This window comes from Vulpes vulpes, chromosome 3, assembly GCF_048418805.1.
Source record: "Vulpes vulpes isolate BD-2025 chromosome 3, VulVul3, whole genome shotgun sequence".
NCBI lineage: Eukaryota > Metazoa > Chordata > Mammalia > Carnivora > Canidae > Vulpes > Vulpes vulpes.
The window spans coordinates 50,998,495-51,021,676 of NC_132782.1; the positions used below are offsets into that span (position 1 = coordinate 50,998,495).

Here is a 23,182-nt window from a genome sequence, read left to right on the forward strand (position 1 = left end):
GGTAACTACAGAAAGAAAAAGAAATGTTCTGTGGGTCCACTAAAGCCCAATTTGAAATAAGGTCTGACCATGGAAACCTGGAAAAACAAGAGAAGCAGACATGTCAAGTTAAAATCCTGCCATCACTGATAGCATAAGGGGACCTTTGTAGGCAAAGCTAAAAAGTGATGTGGTAAATACAGACATTGAGAATGAACAGTTCTTTCCAAATAGCTCTTGGCCCAGATGTCAGACCAAGCTCAAGAAGTACAGATGGGGGAACAAAGATCTTAATCAAGTCTCTTCTTTCTCTTTATTTATTTATTTATTTATTTATTTATTTATTTATTTATTTATTTATTTATTTATTTTCTCCTTTTCTACTTCAGGTTTCCCATCTAGACAATAAGGACTTTTGGACAGTATTTGTCAACCCTAACATTTTATATTTTACACATCTTCATAACACCAAAGAAAAAAACCTAACATTTTAAAGCATTTGACAGAATGTTACCCCCAACTTATGTAATTAATGTAATAAAGTAAATCATGGACTCCTCCATACAGTCAATTAAAAAAAAAAAAAAAAAACAGAATCCAAAACAAATGTTGTTGATGGGGAGGTAACAAAGAGGAAAAGACATCCCTATAAGGCACTCACACTTTTCTACGTGCAGTTAAAAGTTCTGGAGTAAAGTTAATGGAAAGTGACTCAACCTTTATGACTCATTAGAAAAATAAAAGCCAAAAAAAGTCCAGTGGAGACTCCCCTGGTATTTGGTCATTGAGGAGCTGTATCAAGACTGGAAATGCTCATTACACACTAAACCTTCAAAGCTGAGGGGTAATTCAACCTAGGTACTTCTGATAGAAGTTTCCAAGAAGACAAAGTAACATTTCCTTCATGCAAATGTCAGTAACACATTTGAAGGAATAATTAGCAATAAACTAAAAATCGTAAGTAAACTTTTTCAAAAAGTTCAATCTGTTTACTCATGCACTCCACTCATGAAAGGCCACAGACCCTCACTCAGAGCTGGCATATGACATGCTCTTATTTTATATAAGGCTTCTATCTAGATAATCAATTTTGAAGTACCTAGAAATACATACGGAGTGTAAATTTTTTCTTCCTAAAAAAAAAATCAGGATATAAGTATATAATTTTAAAAGTCACTACAAATAGAAAATACACTACCACAAGAGTTCAATCAGCAATAGTCCCCAACAACACCAACCTATTAAAGTTGTAACTGATGCTCATGGTGATAACTGAAGTATTCAGGATTGAGTCCCACATCAGACTTCTTGTATGGAGCCTGCTTCTCCCTCTGCCTGTGTCTCTGCCACACTCTCTCTCTGTCTCTCATGAATAAATAAATAAATAAATTATTTTTAAAAAAGGAAAAAAATCAAATAAGGAAGTTTCTTTAAAGTTTCATCAAAAATGGTAAAAAAAAAACCCCACTATTTGTTCCATAAAGTACCAGATAATAAAAATTTTAAGCTTTGCTGGCATATGGTCCCTTCCACAATTACTCATCTCAGCCTTTGTAGCATGAAAGCAGCCACAGACAATATGTAAACAATGAGCATGTTTTGTTCCCATAAAACGTTACTTATAGAAATATGAATTTCATATGTCACTAATCTTTCTGCCTCTTTTTTTTTCAATTACTAAAAAAATATAAAACCTAGTCTCAGCTCACCTGCTGAATGAAAACAAGTGGTAGGTGGGCTGCATTGGCCTATGATCCGTAGTGTACAGACCCCTCTATCTTAGTGGAACCGTCAATTACCAGAGGGGAGAAAATGCTGCTTATTCTTGAACATTGATAGAGAACACTGCAAAAACTTGAGAAATTAGAATAGAGAGGATTCCTGCACTAGGGTGACCACAGTATATTGCAAATGTCCATTGTGTAAGTCCAAGTATATAATCTGGGTATAAAAACTACAGACTCCTGGGACCATATCAAAGAGATTCAACTGGTATCTAGTACGGCTAGGAATGTGTTTATAGTAAAACACCCAACATAAACAATCTAATGCTGTACCAAGGTTTAAAATCCACTGACACTTGCAAAATATTTATCTGACGTAAGACTTGACTCCACAATATATAAAGAACTCTCAGAATTCAATAAAAAATAGCCTAATTTTTAAAAAGGGAAGGCAAAAGCTTAGAACACATATTTCAACAAATACATAAGAATGGCAAAAAAGCATAAGATAAGAGGCTTAACATCATTAGTCATTAGAGAAATGTAAACTAAAGCCACATATGTTATCATATACCTACTAAAATAGCTAAAAGGAAAAAAGAAAACAAAAAAACACCCTGACAATGCAAACTGTGGGCATGGATGCAGAGCAATTGGACCTCACATACACTGCTGGTGGGAATGCAAAATGGTATAGCCACTTTGAAAACAGTTTGGCAGTTTCTTATAAAGCTAAACATACACTCACCATATGACCCAGCAATTCCACCATAGGTGCTTAACCAAAAGAAATGAAAACTTTTTTTCACCAAAAAAACCCCCTCTATATGCAAATGTCTAGAGTGACTTTATTTATAACCACGAAGTGAAAACAACCCAAATGTTCTTCAACAAGTGAATGGATAAGTAAACTGTGGTTCAGCCAAACACTGGAACTCAGAAATAAAAAGAAAGAGAATTACTAATATATACAACATAATATCAGATACATTATGCTAAGTGAGAGAAGCTAAACTCAAAAAACTATTTTACTGTATGATCCAAAGACAGGGCATTTTTCCAAAGGAAAAAACTATAGTGGCCAAAAACGAATCAATGGCTAGCTAGCGGGAAACAGGGAAAGAGTAGAGAAGTTTGGTGGTTATATAACTGTTCTGATCTGGACTGTTGCAATAATTACAAGACTATACATTTGTCAAAAACTTAGAACTGTAAATTAAGGATGAAATTTCACTGTACATAAATTATACCTCAATGAGTTTGACTAAAAAGAAAAAATACTAATATATAAACAAAAGAGATTACAACTGGTTCTGGCTTATGAGAAACTTCTTAATGTTGTTATGTCAATGTATGATTACCAACTATCATATGCATATGTACATACTTTATGTGGGGTTTTTCTTGTAAAATAAATGATGGCAAAATAAATGACTGTGTTTGCACACACGTTGGTCATGACTTCTAATGGTAATCTCTGAGAATTCTTTTGCACTGGTTTCTAAATTCAAACATCTGGGAATAAATAATCCCCAAGGTCCTTCTGAATATACAAACCAATTATCCTTTATAGGTCTTATTCAAGATCTAGGATATCCTAGTTTTACATTTTGAAGTACAGGACACCTTTAAGTGGGTCATCAGTTAAAAATATTAATTCAATAGATCTTCCACTAGCTACTTCTGAAACCGCAAATATAGCTATTATAGGTTTGTTTTTCCCCATGCTTCAGAGTGGTTCATTTTAAAAATATGCTCCTGCACTTAAGAAAACTAGGATTTCAAGCATAGTTTACTAAAGCTTTGTGGTATCTATAAATGCTTTCTTTATAAGAGTATCACATAGCTTTTTGTCATTGACGCAAATTCACTCATCTCAATAACAACTCTTACCCCCTGACAAGGACAATGGAAAAACCATGGCCTGTAGCTTTCTTTGACTTTATCCCTCTATACGTTTAAAGGGTCCAAGCCTTTAAACATTGGCCCCATCAGTCAGGCTGACTATAGCAGAAAAGGCATGCATTATTATTATCTTTTTTTTAGATATAACACTGATGCAGGAGTATACCCTCCTATAGTTCACTCAGTAATTCATTTGATGAATCAAAAATAAAACCTAAAAACAAAATCTTAGTTAAAAAGTTTTAAAAAGCCTACATAAACTCATTAACATTCATATCAAACATTATCCCTAAAATAACTTTAAAACATCTGTGAAACTTTTATCCATTATTTCCATTCCACTGTTGTAAACATAAGGCAGTATTAAGGAAACACATTAGAAATTAATCTTATGTATCTACAGAATAATTTAAAAGAAAGGTGATGAGGGGAAGGGGGAAAAGGATGAGAAAGAGAGAAGGCAGGAGAGAAGGGAGAAAATGCGAGAGGAGGGGGAAGGTAAGTAAGGAGAGAATATCTGCAGCTTTAAGTGTTTCTAATTCTAGTCTCAATGTGCTAATTCCTAGCTACTCAACCTCAGCAGTTCCTGTAGCTCACTTCCCCATCCTGGCCCTCAGACTTTCATCTAGAAAATGAGGAGGTTGGCTTAGATTAGTGGTTTTTTTAATGCTTTCTACTCTGAGATCCTTTGATTAAGTATCAATTAACTTTATGGTTTCACACATGGAAGAAGTTGTCCTTTAGGTACCTGTTAGTTAAAACAAAACAAAACAAAAAAACTCAATGACTTAAAAAATGCTTTATTTAAAAAAAATCTTTATTTTACAAATGATAGCTATATCCATTTTTTTTAATTCACTCATTCAAGAAAGTATTGCATCCATAAACTGGAAGAGTTTTTCTTTCTCCTTCATGTGAGGGGCATTTTGGCTAAAATATGAATTTAGACGGTTCTTTACAGCAACTCCTTGAACTCTACACAATTGCTTCTCCACCACAGTGAATATCACGTCCATGCACTACAGGGCATGTTTTATGATGGTACTACCCTTGCGCAACAGGTGGCACACAGTAGATAAACACTTTTTTAAAAAATATGCATCTAAGATTCCTTCCAACTTGCAAACTGTGAGATAAGTGTATTAAACCTATTACTCAAATAAAAATCAAAACCACAAAAGAGCATTTATTATGAGTTTTCACTAAAATTTTATTCTTAATAATGATTATCTCCAAGGACAGAAGGAAGAGCATAACAATTCCTTTATGTTTTTTCACTTGTTTATGTTATACTTACCTATATGGGATGATATCTATTTCTACGATGCACCAATGAGAAAATAAACATTAGGGGGATCCCTGGGTGGCTCAGCTGTTTAGAGCCTGCCTTTGGCCTAGGGCATGATCCTGGAGACCAGGGATTGAGTTCCACATCAGGCTCCCTGCATGGAGCCTGTTTGTGTCTCTGCCTTTCTCTCTCTCTCTCTGTCTCTGTGTGTCTCTTAGGAATAAATAAATAAAATCTTTTTTAAAAATTTAAAAAAAGAAAATAAACATTAAAAAATATTAAAAGTTCTTATATAAAAAAATAAAAAATATATGTATTTCTTTAAATAAATTTACTTTCTGGCATTGTGATCTGTGCTCCCCATGGTTAGAAGGCAATATCTCTGCCCCTTAAGAGCTTATACTCTGAGAAGGAATATAAAATAACATATTATCTATAATATACAATAATAATAATAATAATAGTAATAAAATAATATACTTTGCCAGAGGTATGATTCCTAAACTAACAGGGAGCATTTAATAACACATTCATTCACTCACATATGCAAATATTTGCTGAATACTTTATGGCTGAAAGACCTGAAGCCAGATGAGGGTAAAGAAAGATAAATAAAATATAAATCTCCCAATTCAAGGAGATACAGCCATTGTCTCATTAAAAAAGAGTAACAAAAAAACCTGCGGTAGAATTCTGAAGCAAAGAGAAACTGTAGTTTGTCCTGGAGCCATGTACTATACATCCATACATCTCACCTTCACTGCCTTCCCATTACACACCTCGTATGCTCACGACATGCTTTCGATCTCTGGGAATACTTGCTTAACTTAATGCATCAGACCTAATTTTGTACTCTTCTCCTTAAAATTCTGGATTTGTGCCATTAACTTAATTTACCTCATTATGCTACTACGGTGTCCTGGATCTAAAATGAATCAGTCCTTTGAGACATATTTCTGGAAATGTATTAAGATGTACTTATCTTCCACAAGAAAAGAAAGAAAGAAAGAAAGAAAGAAAGAAAGAAAGAAAGAAAGAAAGAAAGAAAGAGAAAAAGAAAAGAAAAGAAAGAAAAGAAAAGAAAAGAAAAAAAGATTTTCTTTTAGAATAGCTAGTTGCTTTTACTTGAAGTAAAAAGTCACTAGGTGCATTTATTTCAGACACGTACATGAAACATAGATATAACCAACTTTGGAGATGGTGGAACTTTCCATATGAAGACTAGTACAAATACATAACAAAATGATTGCATTTCTTACTGTTGTAAAAGAAGAAAAAAGAAGGCTGGCCCTGGGAATTGACAGGAGGGTTTGTGTGTTGGGCTAAATGGCTAAAAGTGGAAAAATTCTAATTGCAAAGGAGTTGATAAAAGTTTAAAAGGGTATAGAAATGGCTTTGGTGGACAGGATAATATTAGCTCTTAGACCAACACTTTAAGTGTCAAAACTTTGTAAGATGGGAGAAGGGGCAAGATTATGATGATAAGTGATCAATTAAGAAGTGATATGGGAATCTGACTGGAGAGGGAAAAAAGGAAAGTAAGGAGTCTGGACTATTTTGTCAGAAAGAAAAATCGGCAAAGACATTACAATTGACCAAAAATCTAAATTTGTCAATTGAAGAAAAGCTTTCATTCTAAGAGAAATATATTCCCAGCTCCAATCTAAACTAAGAAGCTTACAGAATACTGTTGGAACCTGAATACACCTTTGTCTAACATTCGAAAATTGCATGATGCCTTTGAGTCACACATCTACTGATCTAAAAAACACTGACTGGAGATTATTTCAAATCTTGTTGGGTAGAAGCTCGAATGTTTCAGAAGAAATAAAGGACTATTCCTAAACATTGGCAAAGTATTTCCATTACAAAAAGTATGCCTGTGTCCCAAATATGTTTTTAAACCAGAAATAATGACGTGTGTGAACATTTAGCTAGACTTAATTCCTTTCACCTACATATCAACTCAAACGTGTCCTTTTGTCTCCTATTCTAAGAGATTTCCTAAGGTAACAATACTGCTGTAACTTTGGGTATTTTTTAAAGGTCTGGCCAAATTATGAATGTCTTTGACCACCCTAAAACTAAGTAAGCAAGCACTGGATTTTAACCTAGAAAAGAAAATTATATTAAAATATTCCCTGCTGTCAGCTGTTACCCATGACCTCTGTTGAGATGTTCACAACAGAGGTCACAGGCTCCCCAACCCCTCCCAAAGAAAAGGCAGCGGGAAGCCACAGACACTGACTGCATTATTCTTAATCTGTATTGGAATCTACCCCATGACCCGAAATCGTAATTCTATATAAATCCACCAAAATTTAGATCAAAAAGAGAAGTGGAAGAGACAGATTTTTAAAAACAGAGCTTAAAAATCTATCCCAGGGTATTAAGCAATTTACCACTAAACTTCCTTTACAAACTCTGTTGTAGTTTCAATATTAAGAACAGTCTCAAATGTGTATGTTTTACCCAAACAAGGGCATCAGCTTTCTTCTCTTTAAATTAGGGTTCAAAGACATTATTAGGGACTAACTAGGCCATAATTAAGAATTACATTAGAGAAAGATACATTTTATTAGACTTGAATACTTCCCAGATCAAAAGCTACACCACCATTAGGGCGTTCTCAGCCCAATACATCATTTCCTTTGAGTATCTTGGAATCAGAAAAGTCAGCTGCTCACAAAGACAATAATCTGACCACCTTCAAAATCAATCAACATTTAATTCTAACTTAATAAAAAAAGCCACACCAAATTTTCGTACCACCTTACCATATCATGCAAACTGGACTGCCAAACACATGAGCAAAGTGAAAGCCAATTTGAATGTGTTAAAATTCCAGAGTCTAGCAATAGAAACATCTTGCATTTTTAGATGGAAAGTGTTTGTTGAACCCGTTGAGAAAGAATGTACTAGAATAAATCATTCCTGTTTTGGTTAGAAACCAGAAGACCTAAGAGTCATATAAATGCTAATACAGAAAGTGAGTTTCGAGTTTGTTCCAGGTCACTGACAGATACAAGGGGCTGGGTAAGATCACAGCACCACATGATTAATACTTTACCTGTTAAGGTTGTGTTTTAACTCCAGTGCTCATTCTACTCATCACCCACCCCCAAGGAAGCACTACACACTACACAGGGTCACTTTTTCTTTAGAGACGTTTGTCCATAGCACACAGACATTTGTCCATAACACTGTACCCAAAAGGCTAAGGGCAACCAGACAATCTCAGAGACTAGGTCTTTCCAAGTGTCTATCAGCTTTTCCTTTCACTCAGGCACCAGACCTGACACTGCTGTGAAAACGACATTTACATGTGAATGCCTGAGTCTTCACCAAAGCCTTCCTGGAAATTGAAAGGTTGAAAGATCTCAGGCCTAAACTCTAATTAATACCCTGAAGGAAAAATAGGACAAGCCTGGCCCCAAGAAAAATTCTACATAAAACCAGGGACTCTATCTTGTAGTGTTTGGAACTCTGGGAAAGAAAGCAGTCAAGCTTCCTTGGGATTTTGGCGTCGGTCTGAACACCCACAAGACCATCAGAATTAAATCAAGTTGTCAATGAAACATGCAGTTGCAAGAAAGCAAAAATTCTTATTTTCATTCCACATTCCCAAGACAAGACACCCGGGGCCAAGATGTTCAGTTGAAACAAATGGCATTCACAACAAAGACAACCTTTGCGAGCTTGGATAGCACTCTGGGATTTCCACACTTCCTGGGGCCAAAGTGGAGCCAAAGATAACTAAAGGTTAAGGTGATCTAACACCACCCAAAATTTCGACAAAAAAATGCTAAATCTTGGAGCAGCCGATCATGAGCAGGGGAGGGAAGTCAAAGGGCTACTTGCCAGTGGCTAAACCAGACCAGTACTCATCAACCACGATTTTCTAGGACATCTAAAGAGCCTTTAAAAATCAAGGTCACCAGTCAGTCCCCTGTCCCCCCTTACCCCCTGCTTTTTCTAAGAAAATGCTTGCAGCAGCTTCCCATCAGCCTGCCTGCGCTGGGCAGTGCCAAGATGAAACTTTTAAACCTTGAGGGAGGTGGGAAAGTCAGCCAGCCAGACGCTGGGCTAGGAAAAGTGGAGAGAAGGAGGGAAAGAGTCAAGTTTCAAAACAAAGGCTCCACAAGGAACTGAACGTCAACCCCTCCCCACTCCCTAGCCCTCACGCCAGCAGCTAGGCTGGGCCTGGATTTTTCAGGACACAAATAAGTCAGATGTGCCCAGCCCTCGAACGTTCACCGTTCACCGAGGCTTGGCCTGTCACTAGAACATTTGCACAACCACTTGCCGCGGGTGGTGCTAGCCTGTCTCCCCCCACCTCCCCGCGAAGGGCAAGCCGGGCTCAGAACCCGGTGACTCGCCCAAGGTACCACAGTAGAGCCTCAAGTCAACCGGCCAGGGCACCCGGGGCATCAGGGTCAGGGCACTCGAGGGGGCCGGGGAGCCAGGGTCAGGGCACCCAGGGGGGCTGGGGCGCCAGGGTCATAGCACTCGAGGGGGCCGGGAAGCCAGGGCCAGAGCACCTGGGGGGGGCGGGGAGCCAGGGTCAGAGCAGGGGGGGGCAGGGAGCCAGGGTCAGGGCACTCGAGGGGGCCGCGGAGCCAGGGTCAGGGCACCCAGGGGGGTAGGGAACCAGGGCGGGGGGAGAGGCAGGGTCAGGGCGCCCGAGGGGGCCAGTGAGCCAGGGTCAGGGCACCCAAGGGGGCCGGAGAACCAGGACCAGGGCACCCAAGGGGGCTGGGGAGCTGGGGTCAGGGCACCCAGGGAGCCAGAGCCAGGGCACCCGAGGGGACCGAAAGCCAGGGTCAGGGCACCCGGAGGGGCCAGAGAGGCAGGGTCAGGGGACGGGCGGGGTGGGGAGGCCCGGGGAACCAGGGCCAGGGCACCCAGGGGGGCCGGGGAGCCGGGGTCAGGGCACGAGGGGGGGCCGGGGAGCCGGGGTCAGGGCCCGGGGGTCCGGGGAACCGGGGTCAGGGCATGGGGCGGCCAGATCCAGGGCACCCGGGGGGGCCGGGGAACCGGGGTCAGGGCACGGGGGGGGGGCGGAGGCCGGGGCTCCAGGGTCAGGGCACGGGCGGGGGGGGGGGCCGGGGAGCGGGGGTCAGGGCACGGGGGGGGGGCGGGGAGCCAGGGCCAGGGCAGGGGGGGGCCTGGGAGCGGGGGTCAGGGCACGGGGGGGGCGGCGGGGAGCCAGGGCCAGGGCACCCAGGGGGGCCGGGGAGCGGAGGTCAGGGCACTGGGGGGGGGGGCGGAGAGCCAGGGTCAGGGCACCCGGGGGGGCCGGGGAGCCAGGGTCAGGGCACGGGGTGGGGGGGGCGGGGAGCGGAGGTCAGGGCACGGGGGGGGCGGGGAGCCAGGGTCAGGGCACCCGGGGGGGCCGGGGAGCCAGGGTCAGGGCACGGGGTGGGGGGGGCGGGGAGCGGAGGTCAGGGCACGGGGGGGGGCGGGGAGCCAGGGTCAGGGCACCCGGGGGGGCCGTGGAGCCAGGGTCAGGGCACGGGGAGGGGGGAGGCCGGGGAGCGGGGGTCAGGGCACCCGGCGGGGGGGCGGGGAGCCAGGGTCAGGGCACCCGGGGGGGCCGTGGAGCCAGGGCCAGGGCACCGGCGGGTGGGGCCCGCGCGAGGGCCTCGGGGGCCCAAAGGGCGACGGCCCCGGCCGGCCGGAGCCAGGCTGGGGAGGGGGGCGCCCCGCTCTTCGCCGCGGCCCCTACCTTCCTTGACTCCGGGCAGCTTGGACTGGTCGATGGTGACTTCAGCCATGTTGGGCCGGGGTCCCGGCGCCCCTCGCCCCTCGCCGCCCGCCGCCCGCCGCCGGCCCCGAGCGCGGCCCCGCAGCCCCGCAGCTCCAGCAGCCGCGGCACCGCCAGCAGCAGCAGCAGCGCCCGACGCGGCGCAAAGTCCGTCCGGCAGCGCGCGCCGACCAGGGGGAGGAGCGGCCGCCGCGGAAGCGCTGGCGACAAAGGCGGCGGGAGGGCCGTCCGGGCGCCCGGGCAGGCGGCCCCGCTGAGCCCGCCGCAGCCACCTGCTCCCGCGCCCCCCGCCCCCCGCCCGGATCGATACCCGATCTCCGAGCCCGGAAGTGGAGCCGGGCCGTCCCGTACGGAGGGAGAGAGGAGACAGAAAGGCGGGCGCGCGGGCCGGGCGCGGGGGCGGGGCGGGGCGGGCCTGTAACCGCGCCTGCGAGCCCCGGGAGGGGGTTGCGGGTCTGTAACCGCGCCTGCCAGCCGCGGGGGGCTGCGGGTCTGTAACCCGGCCTGCGACCAGCTGGGGGTGCGGGTCTATAACCGCGCCTGAAGCCCCGGGTGTCTGCGGGTCTGTAACCCGGCCTGCGAGCCCTGGGGAGGGGGAGTGCGGGTCTGTAACCGCACCTGCGAGCCGCGGGGGGGGGGGGGGGGGGGGGCAGCGGGTCTGTAACCCAGCCTGCGACCAGCTGGGGGGTGCGGGACTGTAACCGCGCCTGGGGGGGGTTGTGGGTCTGTAACCGGGCCTGCGACCAGCTGGAGGCTGCGGGTCTGTAACCGCGCCTGCAACCCCGGGGATCTGCGGGTCTGTAACCCGGCCTGCGACCATCTGGGGGCTGCGGGTCTGTAACCGCGCCTGCAAGCCGCCGCGGGGACTGCGGGTCTGTAACCCAGCCTGCGACCAGCTGGGGGCTGCGGGTCTGTAACCGCGCCTGGGGGGGGGGGGTCTGTAACCGGGCCTGCGAGCCGCAGGGGCTACGGGTTTGTAACCGGGCCTGCGAGCCTTGGGGGCTGCGGGTCTGTAGCCGGGCCTGCGAGCCGCGGGAGCGCCGAGGTCCGCGCCTCCCCCTTCTCCTTTGTGCCGAGGGCCGCCCGGGGGCTGCGGCCGCGCTGAGCCCCCGCCCCGGGCCCCGCCGCCGTCTGGTCCGAGGGCTCCTGAAGGCCTCAACCAGGGCACGTGGGTCACCCAGAACAGAATCGTCCTCGCCGCCGGGGCTCTGGTTCCGGGGCTGGGATTTCCTGCTGCCTGGCTGTGTCTCAGGCATGCTTTGCCTCCGGGGATTAGAGGAAGGATAACATATGGACGTGGAAAACCTCTGATACAACCTACAGAGCTAGACAACAGCTGCTATGTGGGCCAGTTTACCGAGGAGAGCATTCGCCACCAGCTGGGGGGACTGAGTCATTCATTCATCAAAAACGCAGGACTGTCTACCAACTGTGGAATTAGGTACTAGGGGGTGATAAAACGTGTCTCAGACATTGTCTTACAGCACATCACATACTAGGCTATAATTGTGACATTTTCATCTCTCAAATATAGACATCCTGTCTGTATCTCCTGGCAACGCAATTCTCCCTCCTTTTGGGACACTGTCCTCAGCAGTGGGCTCCTCTCCGGAGCTCGCGCGATCATAGAACCTCCCTCCCACCACCACCACCACCACCACCACCACCACCACCACCACCACCACCTACGCGTGTTCATCCAAGGATGGGTGTGTGACCGAGATAGGTCAAGCAGAGTGCTCCCCCAAGATTATAGCTTAAAGAGGGGCAGATACTTTCTGTTCCCTACGGGGAGGCTTTGCCCTCAGCAGTCGACAGTGAAACCAAACTCCCAACAGAGCAAAGGTAAGAGGAAGAGAGAAACAGGGCATGTTCTGATACCACAATAGCAAGCCAGGTCCCTGGAATAGCTGGGATGCTTGCAGCTCCTTGATTCTGGGATCTCCCTCCAACATCCTCTCAAATTCAAGCTGGTAATTTTACTCTCTTAAGGTTGTAAAAATGGATTTTCTTTCATTCATAACTCAGAGAATCTCAGCACAACAGGCCACAGGGAAGAGGTTTTATTTGGACTGGACATTAAAAAATAGATGTAGGTTAGCAAACATTTAGGAGAAGACTTTCTAGACTAGAAGGTGATGAACTATGGCTCACAGGCCAAATCCAGGCACTGGGTTTCGGGTTTTAATTAATTAATTAATTAATTAATTTTTATTTAGGGGGAGAGAGAGAGAAGGGTAGGAACAGGCAGGGGGAGAGGGAGAAAGAGAATCCCAAGCAGGCTCCCAGTGCATAGGCCAACACAGAGCTGGATCCCATACCCCCGAGATGATGATCTGAGCTAAAATCAAGTCAGGCCAACCGAGTGACCCAGGTGCCCCAGCCCACTAGATTTTAATGACTACATTTTATATGCTTAAATGGTTACATTTTAAGTGGTTGCATAAAAATAATATTTTCAATTTTGTCTCTCAGGTCCCAAATCTAAAATATTTACTATTGAACCCTTTTCAGAAAAAGTTTGTCAACTAGTACTAGGCAGAAAGAGCACTCAGTAAGCCAAATGGTTGAATAGGAAGGTGGCACTATTAGGAAGGTAGTGTTATGGTGATTTTTAAGTTCCTTGCCTTCTGACTTTTTAAAAAAATTATGGTCATAGAGAATATTTATAATAGATATTTTCAGTTTTCCTCTCCAAATCCACTGCCTCTGCTTCTCTCCATGCTCTGCCTGGGAGCTGACATTTATGAATGTATCACCGGAACCTCCTTGCCTTGTGATTCCTGTTGAGTTGGACCAATGGGAAGCATTATCAGAAGATCAAAAGAAGGAGAGAAATACCAGCCTGTGAATTACCCTCTTCTCACCTTTGTATTAGGCCAAAATTTTGGCCCTACACTGGCCTTCTAATTACAATGCCTGTTCAAAGACTCTTTTCCATGGCTATAGCTCTCTTGGGTCTCTAATAATAACTTTTCCTTCCAGTGCCCCTTCAGGTGTAGGGTTGTAAAGGCTTACCACTTTGCTTGGTCCTTGAACCATTCCCACACCTCTGTAATTGTCCTTCATTATATTCTTTTCAATTAAAGCATTTTGCATGCTGCTTCTGTTTTCTGCCTAGACTCTGACTGATAGGATAAATAAGAAATGCCAAAAGGTCGCTGCTTTGTTTTCCTTAAAAACACCCATATTTCTGTCCTGGAGAAAAATATATTCAAAGTCATGTCTATTGTTTAGGGCATCAGCTGCCTTCAACAGAAAAAGTAATGAAAAGTGACCAGAAGCTCCTTTCAGTTGCTGGACCAGATAACATGAAAATCCTCCCCAAAATCAGGCTATCCTTCCCTATCCCCACCCTTACTCTATATCTACTCCCCCAACCTGAGCAATTAGAGCTCAGAGTTATAAGATCACTTTCCAGCACAGGACTGAAATGTCTATCTTTTGATTATTTAAAAGAAAATGAATGTATAGTGAATTCCTATATCTAGTTTATGTATTTTAATGTCCTGAAATGTCAGTTTTGCAGTAAGAAGATTCAAAAGATACCTCCCAGAGGAGGTACAAATCCCCAATTTTAAGCAGATCTCAAACAAGCATTCCAGGGCTAAATCGCAACTCAAATGCCACAGGGAGAAATAAGGATTTATTTATAAGATACTATCAAACCACTAATTGAGTGGATTATTATAAATGAGAGTTATACGGCACATTTTCTACATGAAGAGGGCTAATTTGGGAATAACAAAACACGTGGATTGGAAGGGGGAGAGTATGACCATAAGAAGTCAAATCAGAAAACTAAAATATTCAAGAGACAGCCAAGTGGTACTAGATGGCGAACTCCATAAGGTCAGGGATTTTTCACCTGTTTTACTATCCCTAATACTTAGAACAATGCCTGGCACAAAAGGGGCACTCAATAAATGCTTGTTAAATAATGAATATAGCAATCCAATTATAAAAATCCCAAATTAGAAGAAGGCTAAAGGGAAAGTAATATGGTCGAATGCATAAGTCACACTGGACCTTGATAAGGCAAGAAAGGGGCCCCACGATGTTACACATGCTCCTAGAAAGACCCCTTCCTTTTCTTGGCACCCAGTGCTTTCTAGAAACTTCACCACCACAGTCGACCTAAGAAAGAAGTCCCCCCCCCCTCCCAAAATAGGCCATAATTAGAGCTAATTATGCAACTTCCACTAAGTAGACATTGTTAGTCTGCTGGGGCCGTCTTAATGAAATACCACAGCCAGAGTGTTTTAAACAAATTTATTTCTCACAGTTCTGGAGATTAGAAGTCCAAGAGCAAGGTTTTGGCACATTCAGTTTTTTCTGCGGCCTCTCTCCTTGGCTTGCAGATGGCCACCTTCTCACTAAAGCCTAGCTGTCACCTGGGAACATTGTTTTTCCAGCAGCCCTCAACAATTAATGGGTTTCTTCTTGAATGCTCTATACCCCATTGGGCTTGGAGGTGCTACGGTTGTATTCTTTTTTATCTTATTGCCTCTCCTAGAACATACTTACCCCTATTCTTAAATATATCTAGTGTCTCTGAAGCTCATATCCTCAGAATCCCTACATCTCCTGTGGTAGTTATTTACATACCCTTGGGTAACTTCTTGTTCCTTCAAGATGATAGCTTCTTTCTCATTGTGTCCATCATCTGTAACTTGGTGATTTCAATGTCTACATAGACAGTCCACCTCTCTTTACTTGGCTTCCTTATGCCCAGTGATTTTATTACCCCACCCCATCTCCACCAAAAAGTCCCAGGGTCATTAACTAGAATTTGGCATTACTAGAGAATGTGCTCCTTCATCAATCTTGAACACCTCATTCTCCACCTACCGTTTCTATCTCTGCAACTCACTCCTACTAATACCCCAACTCCAACAATTCTCCAACAGCAGCGGAACCGATCATCTCTTTGTCCTGCCACCTCGGCACTGATTCTCACTTCTCCCTATATCCCTACTTCTTTTTTAACTAGTCTATGGCCTATTTTGTAATCACTCCCTGCAAGATACTCTCACTTCCCTTACCTCTGTTTTCCTTTTCCCTACTTGCATGGCAATATCCCAGCCATGGCTAAATGACTATAAATTCTGCATATTGCCCAGACCAATTTATTTCCTATTCCATTAGACATTATTTGCACATCTTCTTCCTTTCTACCTATATAGTCCTTACATCTCTTTACTCTTAGTTTCTTAGACTATTAAGAAAATAAAAATTATTGAAAAGAGGACTTCCAACCTCACCCTCTCCAAATCTATCAGTCCACCTGTCTATTTCTCTATATAAGACTAACATCTTCATTGTGGACTGGGTCCTTGGGTGATTTTCAAAAAAAATTATAAACAGAATGGCAGAAATACAAACATGGAAACAGAGCAAGTTGTGGATCTTCCCCCTGTTCCAGCTGTTACCCCTCTGTTTCTGGATGATGAGAAGACCTAGAGAGTTCCAAAGAAAAGAGATGTGGTGTCAGTGGGGGTAGGAGTAATAAGGGGGCTCAAGACAGCACTAAAACATAAGCCAGCCTGAAAGTGTTACTCTTTAAGCAACCATTATGTCTGTGGTTATTCAATCTGCTGAGTATCAGTGTTTTTTTTTTTTAATTTTTTATTTGAGTTCAATTTGCCAACATTTAGCATAACACCCAGTGCTCATCCTGCTAAGTACCCCACTCAGTGCCCATCACCAAGTCACCCCAATCCCCACCCACCTCCCTTTCCACTACCCCTTGTTCGTTTCCCAGAGTTAGGTGTCTCTCATGTTTTGTCATGATATTTTCACTCATTTTCTCTCCTTTCCCTTTATTCCCTTTCACTAATTTTTATATCCCCCAAATGAATGAAACTATATAATGTTTGCCCTTCTCTGATTGACTCATTTCACTCAGCATAATACCCTCTAGGTCCTCCACGTCAAAGCAAATGGTGGGTATTTGTCGTTTCTAATGGCTGAGGAATATTCCATTGTATACATAGACCACAGCTTCTTTATCCATTCATCTTTCGATGGACACCGAGGCTCCTTCCACAGTTTGGCTATTGTGGACATTGCTGCTAGAAACATCGGGGTGCAGGTGCTCCAGCCTTTCACTGAATCTCTATCTTTGGGGTAAATCCCCAGCAATGCAATTGCTGGGTCGTAGGGCAGGTCTATTTTTAACTCTTTGAGGAACCTCCACACAGTTTTCCAGAGTGGCTGCACCAGTTCACATTCCCACCAACAGTGTAAGAGGGTTCCCTTTTCTCCGCATCCTCTCCAACATTTGTGGTTTCCTGCCTTGTTAATTTTCCCCATTCTCACTGGTGTGAGGTGGTATCTCATTGTGGTTTTGATTTATATTTCCCTGATGGTAAGTGATACAGAGCATTTTCTCATGTGTTTCTTGGCCATGTCTATGTCTTCCTCTGTGAGATTTCTCTTCATGTCTTTTGCCCCTTTCATGATTGGATTGTTTGATTCCTTGCTGTTGAGTTTAATAAGTTCTTTTTTTAAAGATTTATTTATTTATTTATGATAGAGAGAGAGAGAGAGAGAGAGAGAGAGAGAGAGGGGCAGAGACACAGGCGGAGGGAGAAGCAGGCTCCATGCTGGGAGCCCAATGCAGGACTTGATCCCGGGACTCCAGGATCACACCCTGGGCCAAAGGCAGGCGCCAAACCACTGAGCAACCCAGATCTTCGATACTAGCCTTTTATCTGATAGGTCATTTGTGAATATCTTCTCCCACTCTATAGGTTGTCTTTTAGTTTTGTTGACTGTTTCTTTTGCTGTACAGAAGCTTTTTATCTTGATGAAGTCCCGATAGTTCATTTTTGCTTTTGTTTCCTTTGCCTTCATAGCTGTATCTTGCAAGAGGTTGCTGTGGCCAAGTTCAAAAAGGGTGTTGCCTGTGTTCTCCTCTAGGATTTAGATGGATTCTTGTCTCTGATTTAGATCTTTCATCCATTTTGAGTTTATCTTTGTGTCTGGTGTAAGAGAGTGGTCTAGTTTCATTCTTCTGCATGTGGCTGTCCAATTTTCCCAGCACCATTTATTGAAGAGACTGTCCTTTTTCCAGTGGATAGTCTTTCCTGCTTTGTCAAATATTAGTTAACCATAGAATTGAGGGTCCACTTCTGGATTCTCTATTCTGTTCCATTGATCTGTGTGTCTGTTTTTGTGCCAGTACCACACTGTCTTCATGACCACAGCTTTGTAGTACAACCTGAAATCTGACATTATAATGCCCCAGCTCTGGTTTTCTTTTTCAATATTCCCCTGGCTATTCGGGGTCTTTTCTGATTCCACACAAATCTTAAGATGATCTGTTCCAACTCTGAAGAAAGTCCATGGTATTTTGATAGGGATTGCATTAAATGTGTAAATTGACCTGAGTAACATTGACATTTTCACAATATTAATTCTTCCAATCCATGAGCATGGAATATTTTTCCATCTCTTTGTGTCTTCCTCAATTTCTTTCAGAAGTTTTCGGTAGTTTTTAGGGTATCGATTCTTAACCTCTTTGGTTAGGTTTATTCCTAGGTATCTTATGCTTTTGGATGCATTTGTAAATGGGATTGACTCCTTAATTTCTCTTTCTTCAGTTTCATTGTTAGTGTATAGAAATGCCACTGATTTCTGGGCATTGATTTTGTATCCTGCCACATTGCCGAATTGCTGTATGAGTTCTAGCAATCTTGGGGTGGAGTCTTTTGAGTTTTCTAGGTACAGTATCATGTCATCTGCAAAGAGGGAGAGTTTGACTTCTTCTTTGCCAATTTTAATGCCTTTTATTTCTTTTTGTTGTCTGATTGCTGAGGCTAGGATTTATAATACTATGTTGAATAGCTGTGGTGAGAGTGGACATCCCTGTCTTGTTCCTGATCTTAGGGGAAAGGCTCCCAGTGCTTCCCCATTGAGAATGATATTTACTGTGGGCTTTTCGTAGATGGCTTTTAAGATGCTGAGGAATATTCTCTCTAACCCTACACTATGAAGAGTTTTGATCAGGAATGGATGCTGTATTTTGTCAAATGCTTTCTCTGCATCTATTGAGAGGATCATATGGTTCTTGTTTTTTCTCTTGTTGATATGATCGATCACATTGATTGCTTTATGAGTGTTGAACAACCCTTGCATCCCAGGAATAAATCCCACTTGGTTATGGTGAATAATCTTCTTAATGTACTGTTAGATCCTATTGGCTAGTATCTTGTTGAGAATTTTTGCATCCATGTTCATCAGGGATATTGGTCTATAATTTTCCTTTTAGGTAGGGTCCTTGTCTGGTTTTGGAATTAAGGTGATGCTGGCCTCATAGAACGAGTTTGGAAGTACTCCATCTCTTTCTATCTTTCTGAACAGCTTTAGCAGAGTAGGCATGGTTTCTTCTTTAAATGTTTGATAGAATTCCCTTGGGAAGCCATCTGGCCCTGGACTTTTGTGTCTTAGGAGTTTTTTGATGACTGCTTCAATTTCTTCCCTGGTTATCGGCCTGTTCAGGTTTTCTATTTCTTCTTGTTCCAGTTTTGGTAGTTTGTTGTTTCCAGAAATGCGTCCATTTCTTCTAGATTGCCTAATTTATTGGCGTATAGCTTCTTATAATAAGTTTTTAAAATCGTTTGTATTTCCTTGGTACTGGTGGTGATCTCTCCTTTCTCACTCATGATTTTATTACTTTGAGTCTTCTCTCTCTTCTTTTTAATAAGACTGGCTAATGGTTTTTCTATCTTATTAATTCTTTCAAAGAACCAACTCCTGGTTTTGTTGATCTGTTCCACAGTTCTTCTGGTCTCTATTTCATTGAGTTCTGCTCAAATCTTTATTATCTGTCTTCTTTTGCTGGGTGAAGGTTTCATTTGATGTTCCTTCTCCAGCTCCTTTAGGTGCAAGGTTAGCTTTTGCATTTGAGTTCTTTCTAGTTTTTGGATGGATGCTTGTATTGCGATGTATTTCCCCCTCAGGACTGCCTTTGCTGCATCCCAAAGATTTTGAACGGTTGTATCTTTATTCTCATTAGTTTCCATGAATCTTTTTAATTCTTCTCTAATTTCCTGGTTGACCCTTTTATCTTTTAGCAGGATGGTCCTTAACCTCCACGTGTTTGAAATCCCTCCAAACTTTTTCTTGTGGTTTAGTTTTAGTTTCAAAGCATCGTGCTCTGAAAATATGCAGGGTACGATCCCAATCTTTTGGTACTGGTTAAGACCTGATTTGTGACCCAGTATGTGGTCTATTCTGGAGAAAGTTCCATGTGCACTTGAGAAGAATGTGTATTCAGTTGCATTTGGATGTAAAGTTCTGTAATTATCTGTGAAATCCATATGGTCCAGTGTATCATTTAATGCTCTTGTTTCTTTGGAGAGGTTGTATTTAGAAGATCTATCAATTGTAGCAAGTGCCATATTCAAGTCTTCAAGTATAAGTGTTTTATTATCTAAATATGTCTTAACTTTGATTATTAATTAATTGATCTACTTGGCAGCTCCCACATTTGGGGCATAAATATTGATGATTGTTAGGTCTTCTTGTTGGATAGATCCTTTAAGTATGATATAGTATCCCTCTTCATCTCTTACTGCAGTCTTTGGGATAAACTTTAATTTATCTAATATGGGGATGGCTACCCCTGCTTTCTTTTGAGAACCACTTGAATGGTAAATGGTTCTCCAACCTTTTATTTTCAGGCTGTAGGTGTCCTTAGGTCTAAAATAAGTATATTGTAGACAGCAAATAGATGGGTCTTGCTTTTTTATCCAGTCTGAAACCCTGCACTTTTTAATGGGATCATTAAGCCCATTTATTTTCAGTTACTACTGAAAGATATGAATTTAGTGTCATCATGATACCTATTCAGTCCCTGTTTTTGTGGATTATTTCCTTGGACTTCCTCTTTCTTTTACAGTCCCCCTTAATATTTCTTGCAGAACTGGTTTGGTGGTCACATATTCTTTCAGTTTCTGCCTATCTTGGAAGCTCTTTATCTTTCCTTCTATTTTGAATGAAAGTCTTGCTGGATAAAGTATTCTTGGCTGCAGGTTCTTCTCATTTAGGACCCTGAATACATCCTGCCAGCCCTTTTCTGACCTGCCAGGTCTCTGTGGAGAGATCTGCTGTTAACCTAATACTTCTCCCCATAAAAGTCAGAGATCTCTTGTCTCTTGCTGTTGTAAGGATCTTCTCTTTATCTTTGGAATTTGCAAGTTTCACTATTAAATATTGAGGTGTTGAGCAGTTTTTATTGATTTTAGGGGGTGATCTCTCTATCTCCTGGATCTGAATGCTTGCTTCCCTTCCCAAGTTAGGGAAGTTCTCAGCTATGATTTGTTCAAATACACTTTCTGGTCCTCTGTCCCTTTTGGCACCCTCGAGAACCCCAATTAAACATAGATTTTTCCCTCTGAGGCTGTCATTTATTTCTCTTAACCTATCCTCATGATCTTTTAATTGTTTTTCTCTTTTTTCCTCAGCTTCCTTCCTTGCCATAAACTTGTCTTCTGTGTCGCTCACTCGTTCTTCTATCTTGTTAACCCTTGTTGTTAGGACCTCCAATTTGGATTGCATCTCATTTAATTGATTTTTAATTTCTGCCTGATTCGATTTAAATTCTGCAGTCATGAAGTCTCTTGAATCCTATATGCTTTTTTGTAGAGCCACCAGTAGTTTTATAATTGTGCTTCTGAGTTGGCTTTCTGACATTGAATTGTAATCTAAATGTTGTAATTCTGTGGGAGAGAGGACTGTTTCTGATTCTTTCTTTTGTGTTGAGGTTTTCCTTCTAGTCATTTGGCTCAGTGCAGAGTGGCCAAAAACAAGCTGTACTTGATAGAAGCGCAAACTCTTCTCACTGTAGCATTCCAGCTGTTCTCTCTTTAAATCTCGGGCTGAATTCGTAGGTTTTCAGGATTATTTGAAAGTTATCTAGGTAAATTGGTGGGGACAGGTGACTTGGGGACCCTACTCTTCCACCATCTTGCCCCGCCTCCCCTGAAATCAGTTGTAATTAGGTCCTATTCTCTTACTGTTTCAAGGATATTACTCCCGAACAGTAATCATTTGTCCTCTCTGGTAAATATTTTCCAACAACATTTGAACATGCTATAATGCTTACACCTTAACAAAAACTTCCTTTGACCTAAAATTCCCCTCTATCAATTACTACATTTTTCTGCACGTTTATAGCGAACTTCTTTGAAATATTCATCTATTCCCATGATCTCCTCTTGCTACTTCCTCATCCTTTCTTGAACCCATTCCAATTATATTTTTTAGGCCCACCATTCAAAAAAAAAATTATTACACAAATAATAACCTTCATGTTGTGAAATCCTGAGCTCAGTTTTCAGCTCTTCTGTAATCAACCTATTGTTACTTTTTAATAAATATGATCCAACCCTTCTTTCTTCAAATGTTTTTTTTTTCCATTTTGTTTCTTGAGTTTGTTTTGTTTGTTTGTTTTCTGTTTTTTTTTGGGGGGGGAGGGGGATTATTTATTTTCTGCCAAAGTCTTTTTCACTTAACTGGTCTCTATTCCTAGAAAGCCCCTACCCTTGCCCCATCATCTGACAAATAACTGCAAGATGTGCTTCTCCATTTTTATTCAGATATCTGTTCAAATATCATTTTCTCAGAGAGACCTCCCTGACTTTATCTAAAATGGTAATCTAATCCTTGTCATTCCGTATCTTGCTCACTCTTCTATTTTTCTCTCCAAGTCAATTATCTCTGCAGATATTACATGTTTAAATGTGTATTCATTGTGTCCATCCAATCTACCAGGAGGAGTGGAACTTTGTCTATGTGAACCACTACTGTATCCATAGTACTTAGAATAGTGTTGGCACACAGTATCTGCTCATAAAATATGTGTTGAATAAATCATTGGATAAAGTATTTGGTAAAGAATTATTAAAGAAAATCATTTTTACTAGGCTGATCAAACAATATCTTTTAAAAAGTAAAGTTTTAAAAAAAATTTTTTACTTATTTGAGAGAGACCATTTGCACACAAGTGAGGGGGGAGCAGAGGGAGAATGAGAAGCAAAAGCTGACTCCATGCCAAACAGGGAGCCTGTGATGTGGGGCTCAATCCTAGGGCCCTGAGATCATGACCTGAGCCGAAGGCAGAGGCTTAACCAATGGAGCCACCCAGTAAGCCCTAAAAAGTAACTTTTTTAAAAAAAAATGTGTTTTTCAGAAATGAGTTTTAAGAAAAAGCCAAGACCTTAATAGATAGCAGACATAATTAAAAATTTTTAGAGAAACAACTGGATTTAAAAGAAATATCACTTTGCAAAGAGGAATCTTTAGCTTATACCATCTTCTCTTGAAGCCTATGTTTGTTTTAAAGGCCTTTTATTTATTCCAGATAAATTTATTTCCAATGTGGAAAAAAAGAAAAAAAAAAAAGATTTACACCACTGTCATTTGGGAGGTATTTCCATGGCTGCCATGAGAGTGTAGGCAAAGAACATTGTTGAAGAAAGTGAGTCTATAGGGAGCCAGGGCAAGAGAATC

At 42.6% G+C, this 23,182-nt stretch overlaps 1 protein-coding gene across 2 annotated transcripts in view; it reads right to left on the bottom strand.

Annotated features, from left to right (window-relative positions):
• The window catches only part of CCDC50 (coiled-coil domain containing 50), a 74,522-nt gene extending 63,589 nt beyond the window's left edge, over positions 1-10,933 (bottom strand). For both annotated transcript variants that reach the window (XM_072752408.1, XM_072752407.1), the window contains exon 1: positions 10,625-10,933. In XM_072752408.1, coding sequence (XP_072608509.1) covers positions 10,625-10,673 — 49 coding nt within the window. In that variant the 5' untranslated portion in view covers positions 10,674-10,933. The remainder of the gene's footprint in view (positions 1-10,624) is intronic.
• Positions 10,934-23,182: the final 12,249 nt, after the last annotated feature.